Below are 10,842 nucleotides of genomic sequence, written 5' to 3' on the forward strand. Positions count from 1 at the left end.
CGCCTCGGCCTCCCAAAGTGCTAGAATCTCTTGAACCTGGGAGGCAGAGATTGCAGTGAGCCGAGACCGCGCCACTGCACTCCAGCCTGATGACAGAGCAAGACTCCATCTCAAAAAAAAAAAAAGAAATAAAACAAGCCAGTCACAAGAGGACTAACACAGTTCTATATCTGGAAGAAAAAAAAACTCAACTGTGTCCTCACTCAACAACATAACAGTCCACACAGAAGACTTCTCTTGCCCCTGATATGTGGGATTTCTCCCCACCAATAAGCAAGCAATTGATTCTACAGTGGACACCAGTGTGGTGTCCTCCAATTCAATTCCTACCCTATCTGCCTGGAGATAGTGTCAGATGCCACAGGGTAAGGGCTCAGTCCCCAAGACCACCCTTTACTTCGGACACCAGTCAGTCACACGTCTGGGCCTCTGGAACTTCTAACTAACTAGCTTCAAATTGGAATTCCCACAAACCCCCACTTTGGGGTCAATGAATTTGTTAGAGCAACTCAAAGAACTCCAGAAACATGTTTACTGGCTTATTATAAAGGCTATTACAAAGGATACAGAAGAAGGGGTGCATAGGGCAAGGTATGGGGGGAAAAGTGTGGAGTTTCCATGCCTTCCGTGGGCACAGTTCCTTCATGTGCTCTGCTCTCTGGAAGCTGACCAAACCCAGTCCTCTTGGGCCTTTTATGGAAACTTCATTGGATGGGCATGACTGAAGCATGGACAACCGTGTGGAAATGTGATTTAACAAAAAGAGTGTGATCTGATACTTAGTACAGTGACAGGAAACCCAGCAGGGCCGGCCTGTTCAGATTCTTATTGGCCTGTCTGTGCAGCATTCCTTCCTCCAGGGAGCGGGACAGGACCCTCTCCAGAATGAGGGTCTAATGAACCATAGTCAGATTAGAGTCCTGCCTCGGGGCAGGAAAAAGGAGGGCAGGAGTTTCGAACCAAGAACTGCAGACAAAAACACACAGAAAAATAGGTAGGTAGGTAGGATGGATGGATGGATAGATAGAGAGGTAGGTAGGTAGCTAGATAGATGGGTACATTGATATTAGGTAGGTAGATAGATATTGGGTAAGTAGGTAGGTAGATAGACAGATAGATGATAGAGATAGATAGATAGATAGATAGATAGATAGATAGATAGATAGATAGATAGATAGATTAGATAGATAGGTAGATGATAGATAGATAGTATGATTTTAGAGTGTTGAGGTGGTTCACTCCTATAATCCCAACACTTTGGGAAGCTGAAGCAGAGGGAATGCTTGAGCCCAGAAGTTCAAGACCAGCCTGGGCAAGAAAGTGAAACCCTGACGCTATTAAAAAAGAAAGAGGGAGAGAAAGAGAAAAAGAAAGAGACAGAAAGAAAGAAAAAAAAATTAGCCAGGCACAGTGGTACGCACTTGTAGTCTCAGCTACTTGGGAGGCGGAGGGGGAGAATTGCTTGAGCCAGGGAAGTTGAGGCTGCATTGAGCCAAGATCACGCCACTGCACTCCAGTACAGAGCGAGACCCCGTCTCTAAACGAAAGAAAGACTTTTTTTCCAGATGGGTAATGTGCCGACCATTATAACAAGGTTTGAGGGTGGTACATCTCACACATGCGTGTGAATACCTCATCATTGCACTCATGAACTACAGAAGGATTGGGAGACTTTTTTTCAGCCATTTTCTTCAGCCTCGCACATGACACAGGGCAGCCCCATACAGGAATGTCCAGGCCCTGAGGACCTGGCCATTGGGCGTCACCCAGCCAGTTATCCTGCAGTCCCTGGTCTCTTCCTTCCTTCCAGTGTTTATCAACAATGCGCTCTGCGCACTGAGTGGTGTCATGGAGGCTAAATAGTGAAAAAAAAAACAGTTCCTGCCCTCAGTCCTCCTATGTTCTAGGTTGGCAAGGAAGAGGGAAGAGAAAAGAAGCCATCCTAAAAAATAACAACACTGCAGGCCAGGTTATGGGGCCAGCTCAATGCTTAAGGTATCGAATGTAAAAGGACCCTGGTGACTTCCACAGTGTTTCTTGGGGATCTGGCCCAGGTCTCCCAATCTCCCAAGAACGTATGGTTGTCTGTTGCCTTTCACTCTTTTTTGTTTGTTTGTTTGGTTTTTTTTTTTGAGATGGAGTCTCGCTCTGTTGCCCAGGCTGGAGTGCGGTGGCGTGACCTCGGCTCACTGCAACCTCTGCCTGCCGGGTTCAAGCAATTCTCCTGCCTCAGCCTCTTGAGTAGCTGGGATTACAAGCTGCCCGCCACAATGCCTGGCTAACTTTTTGTATTTTTAGTAGAGACGGAGTTTGTCCATGTTGGCCAGGCTGGTCTTGAACTCCTGACCTCAGGTTGTCCACTCACCTTAGCTTCCCAAAGTGCTGGGATTATATGCGTGAGCCGTCGTGCCCGGCGCCTTTCACTCTTGTCCATAAATGTGAGGAGCGGGAATGGCGCTCCACAGGGCGGTCTGTGTGCTGCAGACTTGGTTGCCGTAGAGCCACGGGGTTCTTCAAGGGGCTGTCCTTCCAAAGACAGCTCTGCAGAGGCCGTGACAGCCAGAGCGAGTGTCTTTAGGTTTTGCTTCCTTCACATTACTTGAATTTCTACAAATACCTGCAATTTCTAGTCCTTTCTGGGCCAAAAAGGAAGCGGATGTTATCTGGCTGACTGATTTTTGGTGGTTCAAATAACAAAACTACATTTTGTGGTTAGTTTCGTTCATTGATAGCTACAAATAGCTTTTTACAAGCACGGAGGGAGGAAAATGTGTGTTTTGGAACTTGTTTCCAAGTAGTTCCAGCCACAGGGTTTTTGAGGAAGCTGTCTGGGCTGGGTTTGAAGTAATCTCCTAAACTAAGAATGATAATTTTTTGACCGTGTGCAGTGGCTCTACTTGGGAGGCTGAGGCAGGAGAATCGCTTGAACCAGGGAGGCAGAGGTTGCAGTGAGCTGAGATTGTGCCACTGCCATCCAGCCTGGGCAACAGAGCAAGATTCTGTCTCAAAGAAAGAAGAAGAAGAAAGAAAGAAAGAAAAAAACAAGCCGACTGCGGTCGTTCACGCCTGTAATCCCAGCACTTTGGGAGGTTGAGGCGGGCGGATCACCTGAGGTCAGGAGTTCAAGACCAGCCTGACCAGCATGGTGAAACCCTGTCTTTAAACAGTAAAAAGCAAAAGAAGAATTAGAATGTTTTCTTGTCTCTTGGTAATCATATGCATTCATTGGAGTCAACATTGGCCCCAGCTTTCTGTTTCAGGGGAAGTTCAGTGACAACGCCCATTTTCCTGAATGCTTGTTGTTGCCTGGAATGTAAAGTGGGTAAACAGGGTGAGAGATCACTGTAGAAGTCTAAGGGGGCACAAATGATTTGGGGGTTCATAAGACACACTTGTTTTAATAGTGCATGATGGACATTACAGTGTCTGTTGTTACATCTGTAAGGTTCTTTAGACAAAAGCCTTTGCTTTGTTAGTTTATAGATCTGTTTCATTTTGTATTTGAATTCCCTTTGGCCTTATTTCCCACGAACTTGGAGTAATTGGTTTCACTTTCATTTTCAGAAATCGCCCCTAGTGGACATTCCTGTGTTGCAATTTTGCTATGCTTTTCTCCAAAGGTAATCCAGTCCCCCGTCCTCAAAACACTTCCTTAGTACAGATGCTATTGCAGTGACCATGCATAATATCTCTGGTTTTATTTCTAGAGTAGTAGAGAGCCATAGTTCACAAAATATTTTAAAGTTGTCATAATTTCTTCCCAATTGGTTGATCTATACTTTTCCAGAGATTTAACATCTTAAAATCTGTGCACTCTATCTCAAACACTTTATGTGAACAAAGCTTTATGTGAGGCCTTTTAAACTTTAAAATACTTGGATTTGCATTAATACAGAAAAAAAAAAAACAAAAACACAGACAGGGAAGTGTTAAAAACCTCTTTTAGAAAAAGGAGAAAGGGGCCAGGCGCCGTAGCTCATGCCTGCAATCCCAGCACTTTGGGAAGCTGAGGCAGGCAGGTCACTTGAGGCCAGGAGTCAGAGACGAGCCTGGCCAACATGGTGAAACCCCGTCTCTACTAAAAATACAAAAAATTAGCTGGGCATGGGGGCCCGTGCCTGTAGTCGCCGCTCAGGAGGCTGAGGAACAAGAATCACTTGAACCCGGGGGGCAGAGGATCCAGTGAGCCAAGATTGCACTACTGCACTGCACTCTATTCTGGGCAACAGAGCAAGACTCTGTCTTAAAAAAAAAAGAAAGATCCAAGAGATCAAGGTTGATCATCTAGTTTAAGTCTTTTATTTTATGGACAAGGAATCCAGGAGTATCTCACCTGCCAGCAGCAGGATTTCAGGCTCCCAAACTTCAAGTGCTTGCCAGAATACCAAAGTTTAGCTTGTGGTACATTGTAATTTTTTTTTTTTAGATGGAGTTTTGCATTGTCACCCAGGCTAGAGTGCAGTGGCGCGATCTCGGCTCACTGCAACCTCCATCTCCCAGGTTCAAGCAATTTTCCTGCCTCAGCCTCCCAAGTAGCTGGGATTACAGGCACCCACCACCACACCCAGCTAATTTTTTGTATTTTTAGTAGAGACGAGGTTTTGCTATGTTGGCCAGGCTGGTCTCGAACTCCTGACCTCATGATTTGCCCACCTCGGCCTCCCAAAGTGCTGGGTTTACAGGCATGAGCCACCGTGCCTGGCCCATTGTAATTTTTAAAAAATAAAAATGTCAGTGAGGTATGCTGTTTACCCTTTGCTTTCCAACTGCCAGGATCTCAAATGTGCTTATGAATAAATGTATTTTGACTTGCTCATGGTTATTTTTCCTATTTTTAAAATAAACAGGCTCTCAGTACCAGCCTTGCAAGAGAACTTCCCCTCACTGTTGGGAGTCTTGAAGGAGTCTGTGCAGTTGAATCTAGCACCTCCTGGGTATTTCCTGCTTCTCAGGTATCATGTCACCACATTGGCATTGTGTAATATTTTCTTCTGGCACATATTTTGTTTCTGCAGCATTTTTAATCTGAAGCTGATTGTCTCTCAACAGCATGCTGAATGACTTTGTAACAAGAACTCCCAACCTGGAAAGCAAGAAGGATCAAAAAGACCTGCAGGTTCGTATATGAAAGAGGTTCAGCCAAATGATATCACCCCAGCAGTGCTGTCCTCCTTCGGGGGATAGCAGATAGGCAAGAGATGTTGGGCAGAATCTGAGGTTAGCTTTGCACTTGTTCGCAAGTCTTACTTTCGCTATTGCTGTCTCTAGAGAATTCCGACAGACCCGCGGCCCGGGTTCTGATGAAGGTTCTTGTGTAACGCTTGAGCAATCACCTGTGGAATTTACAGCTGTGCCCCTCACCCTTTGCGCTGTCTGCAGATATATGTGGATCTCACTGTGAAACATAAATGGAATAAGAAATCTATCTCCCTCCAGACGCGGTGGTGCACACTTGTAATCCCAGCACTCTGGGAGGCTGAGGCGGGCAGATTGCTTAAGTTCAGGAGTTCGAGACCCAGTCTGGGCAATATAGTGAGACCTCATCTCTACAAAAATGCAAAAATTAGCCTAGTGTGGTAGCTGTACTATAGTTCCAGCTACTTGGGAGGCTGAGGATCTCTTGAGCCTGGGAGGTTGAGGCTGCAGTGTGCTGTTCTACCTGGGCGACAAAGGTAAAAAATAAAAAATAAAATAAAAAAAGGAATTTATCTCCATACATGGATATTTCTTTTTTTTTCCTTTTATTTGGAGGGGTTGGTGGGGGACAGAATCTCACTCTGTCACCCAAGCTAGAGTGCAGTGGCGCTGTCTTGGCTCACTGCAACCTCCTCCTGGGTTCAAGCGATTCTCCTGCCTCAGCTTCCCGAGTAGCTGAGATTACAGGCACACACCACCACACCCAGCTAATTTTTTGTATTTTTGGTAGAGACAGGGTGTCTCCATTTTGGCTAGTCTGGTCTCAAACTCCTAACCATCCTCCTGCCGCGGCCTCGCAAAGTGCTGGATTACGGGTGTGAACCACCGCACCCAGCCTCCATTCTTTCCATAAACCCTTTATCCCCCATTATAAAAGTAATATATGCTCATTGAAAAATTGTTTAATACTGAAAAATAAAACTCATCCATAGGAGAAGGAAAAACTGAGTGGAATGCCAAGTAATAAATACGGAAGTTATGATGAAGTTGGAAAAATCACTGTTTTGCAACCGCTATAGACATCGATTCAGTTGGCTTTTCTATCACATTATGGCCTTGGTGATACTGATGCTAATCTTTATGATCCCTGCCATTTGTGAAAGGTGTGTCCAGAAACAGCTTCAGTCCACAGTTCTGAACCAGGAGAGTCCTGTATAAAACACAGTAGGCCAAGTGCCTGTAATCCCAGCACTTTGGAAGGCCTAAGTAGGCGGATCACCTGAGGTCAGGGGTTGAAGACCAGACTGGCCAACATAGTGAAACCTCATCTCTACTAAAAATACAAAAATCAGCCAGGTGTGGTGGCAGATGCCTATAATCTCAGCTACTCGGAAGGCTGAGGCAGGAGAATTGTTTGAACGTGGGAGGCAGTGGTTGCAGTGAGCCGAGATCGTGCCACTGCACTCCAGCCTGGGTGACAAGAGTGAAACTCAGTCTCAAAAAAAAAAGCACAGTAAAGCATAATTCGACAGTTACAGTGCTTGCTTTGGCCTTAACTTGTAGACAGAGAAGAAAATATCATTCCAGTGCTGATGCTGCAGGTCCGGGTGCTAGGACAGCACATGCTCACCTAAGCCCTCCCCGCTTTTGCGGCCTGTTGCCAGTAGCAGGCCCCTCTGTCTTCACTGGCCTGGGCAGGGCTCTGACCACAGGCTTTCCCTTTGTTGCTGCAGCTGGCCTGCCTCTGCTCCTTTTGGTTGCGGGAGGTGGGGGGTCAGGCGGCGTCTGCTTCTTTCTATCTTGTGAATGACACTGGGCCTCCCCACACTAATTCCTACTGTTTTGAGCCACACCCTACACTTCTCCCCCACAGAGGATACAGAAAAAACAAAGTGTGATTTTCCTACCAGACTCTCATAACAGACTACTTCCGTGACCTCGTAACCAAAATGTGTGGGAATGTCTTCCCACCAGCAGCTGAGCTAGTAATTCTACAGTAGACACCAGATAGTTGTCGTCCAATTTCATTCCGTTCTGGCATTCTCCACGCAGAGATAGCTTCAGATCCCACAGGTTGAGGGCTCAGTCCCACAAGACTGCCCCCCGCACCTCAGATGCCAGTCACAAGCCCCAAGTGGTTTCATCTGCCCTTCTGACACACTAGCTCTGCATAGAGTTCCCATTACCCACTCCTTGGGTTCTGTCAATCAGCTGGAGTGGCTCATGGAACTCAGGGACCACGGCGACCAGTTGTTTGTGGTTGGTTGGTTGGTTGATTTTTGTTTTGTGGAGTTTTTGTTTTGTTTTATTTTGGTTTTTTTGAGACAGAGTCTTGCTCTTGTTGCCTAGGCTGGAGTTCAATGGCACAATCTCAGCTCACCGCAATCTCTGCATCCTAGGTTCAAGCAATTCTCCTGCCTCAATCTGAGTAACTGGGATTACAGGCGCCCGCCACCATGCTCAGCTAATTTTTGTTTTGTTTTGTTTTGAGACAGAGACTCACTCTGTCACCCAGGCTGGAGTACGGTGGCATGATCTCGGCTCACTGCAACATTCGCCTCCCAGGTTCAAGTAATTCTCCTGCCTCAGCCTCCCAAGTAGCTGTCATTACAGGCAACTGCCACCACACCTAGCTAATTTCTGTATTTTTAGTAGAGATGGGGTTTTGCCATGTTGGCCAGGCTGGTTTCAACTCTTGACCTCGTGAACCACCCGCCTTGGCCTCCCAAAATGCTGGGATTACAGGTGTTAGCCACTGTGCCCAGCTGACCACTTTATTATAAAGCAGATGAGAAAGGAGACAGATGAAGAGATGATCAGGCAAGGAACATGGAAGGGGCACCACCCTCTAGGAACCTGCAGGTGTTCAGCTATCCAGAGACTCATCTGAACCCAGTTATTTTTGGGTTTTTATGGAAGATTCATTACATAGGCATGATGGATTAAATCACTAGCCATTGGTGGTCAATTTAACCTTTAGCCCCTCTCCCCTTCCTGGAGTTTGGGGAGCTGAAGCTTCCTAGCGGCCCCCAGTCACAGCCGTCTCAGTAGCATACAAAAAGACACTTACTACTTTGGAGAATCCATGGAATTTTAGAGCTATAGCTGGGAAATGAGGAGAAAGGCCAAAAACATATTTCCACAATATCATACCCATCCATTCAGTGCTTTCATCGGTCCTTAGGGGACCTCCTTTAAGCCCCCACTCCCTTTTCCTGACTTTCCTTCTGCCCTTCACCCCCACCCATGCCTAAGTTAGCCGGTTAGCCGATTCCCTGCAGCACACCCTCCTCGCCACCCATCAGGCGGGTGTGCCCTTGCGTCACGCCTCAGCACAGCTGCTGAGCCTGGGAACCTTGTGGCACATGAGGTCAGGATTGTTAAATTCTTGGATGTCAAGGATTACAGCCACTCTTAGCTGGGAACACTTGATGACACTGGCTGAGAAGCCCGCTTCAAGCTTCTGTCTCTCCAGATACTAACCAGATTCTTTACTGATCATACTCCTGAGAGTAGATGACTCCTCATTTCACCCCATTGAGTCAGTTTCACTTGCTGACCTTTATTTCTTGTTATATTATTGAGAGATGCATTTCTAGGAAGAACTTGTGGTCCTGGAAAAACCAGAAAGCCAATCCACTGAATACAATGTGTGGCTTTGTTATCGGCATGCTGTGATGACTTGCGATCTCTGTATATTTTACCTGCATTGGCCAGTATAGTAGCCGTTAGCTACAGGTGGCTGTTGAGCACTTGAAGTGTGGCTAGTCTGCAGTCTGGGCAGCATAGGGAGACCCCGTCTCTACAGGAAATTTAAAAATTATCCAGGAGTGATGGCATGCACCTGTAGTCCCAGCTACGCGGGAGCCTGAGGATGGCTTGAGCCCAGGAGGTTGAGGCTGCAGTGAGTCTGATTGTGCCACTACACTCCAGCCTGGTTGACACAGCAAGACCCTGTGCTGCCCACCACCCCTCAGAAAGAAATATGGTAGTTAGTCTGAATTGAATGTGCTGTAAGTGCAAAATACACATTGGATTTCAGATTTAGTGCGCACACAAAAGAGAATGCAAAATCTCATTAATAGTTTTTGTTTTTGTTTTTGAGACAAAGTTTCACTGTGGTTGCCCAGGCTGGAACGCAATGGCACCTCTGCCTCCCAGTTTCAAGCCATTCTCCTGCCTCAGCCTCCCAAGTAGCTGAGATTACAGGCATGCTAATTTTGTATTCTTAGTAGAAACATGGTTTTACTATGTTGGTCAGGCTGGTCTCGAACTCCTGACCTCAGGTGATCCGCCCACCTTGGCCTCCCAAAGTGCTAGGATTATAGGTATGAGTCACCTTGCCCAGCCTATTAATAGTTTTTTAATTGATTACATGTTGATAATATTTTATATATATTGGGTTAAATAAAATATATTATGAATTTTCTTTTTTTGAAATGGAGTCTTGCTCTGTCATCCAGACTGGAGTGCAGTGGCATGATCTTACTGCTCACTGTAGCCTCTGCCTCTTGGGATCAAGCAATTCTCTTGCCCAAGCCTCCTGAGTAGCTGGGACTACAAGCATGTGCCATCAAGCCCAGCTAATTTTTGAATTTTTTTTAGTGGAGATGGGGTTTTGCCATGTTGGCCTGGATGGTCTTGAACTCCCGACCTCAAGTGATCCGCCTGCCTCAGCCTCCGCCTCCCAATGTGATGGGATTATAGGCATGAACCACTGTGCCCAGCCTAAACTTTAACTGTGTATTTTTACCGTTAATGTGGCTCCTAGAAAGCTTAATGTTACCTGTATGCACATAGTCGTGGCCTGCATTTCTTTCTATTGGACAGTGCTGTTCTTAACATTCTTTTCCTTAATTAACTTCCTTTTCCCCTCCTCCTGATTATTCTCAGGAAATCACTCAGAAAATCCTAGAAGCTGTGGGGAACATTGCTGGCTCTTCATTGGAGCAAACTAGCTGGCTAAGCAGAAACCTGGAAGTGAAGGCCCAGCCTCAGGCCTCTCTAGAAGAATCTGATGCTGAAGAGGACCTGTATGGTAGGTGGAGATGGGTCAGCGATGGTGCCTCTGCTCAACAGGTGGTTCTGGCTTTTCCTTAAGAGAGAACTTGAGCATTCTCACCACAAAAAGGAAAAAAGTGCATGAGGTAGGTTGGGCACTTGGCTCACGCCTATAGTCCCAGCACTGTGGGAGGCCAAAGCAGGCGGATCACAAGGTCAGGAGATCAAGACCATCCTGGCTAACACAGTAAAACCCTGTCTCTACTAAAAATACAAAAAAATTAGCCGGGCGTGGGTGTTGAGGCTCCCACCTGTAATCCCAGCACTTTGGGAGGCCAACTCAGGTGGGTCACCTGAGGTCAGGAGTTCGAGACTGGCCTGGCCAACTTGGTGAAACCCCATCTCTACTAAAAATACAAAAGTTAGCTAGGTGTGGTGGCAAGCATTGTTTTCCCAACTATTCAGGAGGCTGAGGCAGGAGAATTGCTTGAACCCAGGAGGCAGAGGTTGCAGTGCGCCAAGATTGTACCGCTGCACTCCAGCCTGGGCAACAGAGCAAACCAACTCTGTCTCAAAAAAAAACGCTGTTCTTGCAGCATAACAAGACCCTATCTCTACAAAAGGAGAGGCGGAGGTTGCAGCGAGATGGCACTACTGTCCTCCAGCCTGGGTAACAGAACAAGACTGCATCTCAAAAAAAAAAAA

The 10,842-nt window shown here is 46.5% G+C and overlaps 1 protein-coding gene and 1 non-coding gene across 3 annotated transcripts in view; one reads left to right on the forward strand and one right to left on the reverse strand.

Annotated features, from left to right (window-relative positions):
- DOP1B (DOP1 leucine zipper like protein B) overlaps positions 1-10,842 on the forward strand; it is a 107,956-nt gene that overhangs the window by 91,448 nt on the left and 5,666 nt on the right. For both annotated transcript variants that reach the window (XM_017526059.2, XM_037737659.1), the window contains 4 exons: positions 3,565-3,620; positions 4,848-4,952; positions 5,050-5,116; positions 10,030-10,174. In XM_017526059.2, the coding sequence (XP_017381548.2) occupies positions 3,565-3,620; positions 4,848-4,952; positions 5,050-5,116; positions 10,030-10,174 (373 nt within the window). The remainder of the gene's footprint in view (positions 1-3,564; positions 3,621-4,847; positions 4,953-5,049; positions 5,117-10,029; positions 10,175-10,842) is intronic.
- On the reverse strand, positions 1,560-1,664 carry LOC119470823. The gene has a single exon (XR_005199793.1). It is a non-coding gene; the product is annotated as a small nucleolar RNA U13 (small nucleolar RNA).

This window comes from Cebus imitator, unplaced genomic scaffold (genome assembly GCF_001604975.1).
Source record: "Cebus imitator isolate Cc_AM_T3 unplaced genomic scaffold, Cebus_imitator-1.0 Scaffold41, whole genome shotgun sequence".
NCBI classification, from domain to species: domain Eukaryota; kingdom Metazoa; phylum Chordata; class Mammalia; order Primates; family Cebidae; genus Cebus; species Cebus imitator.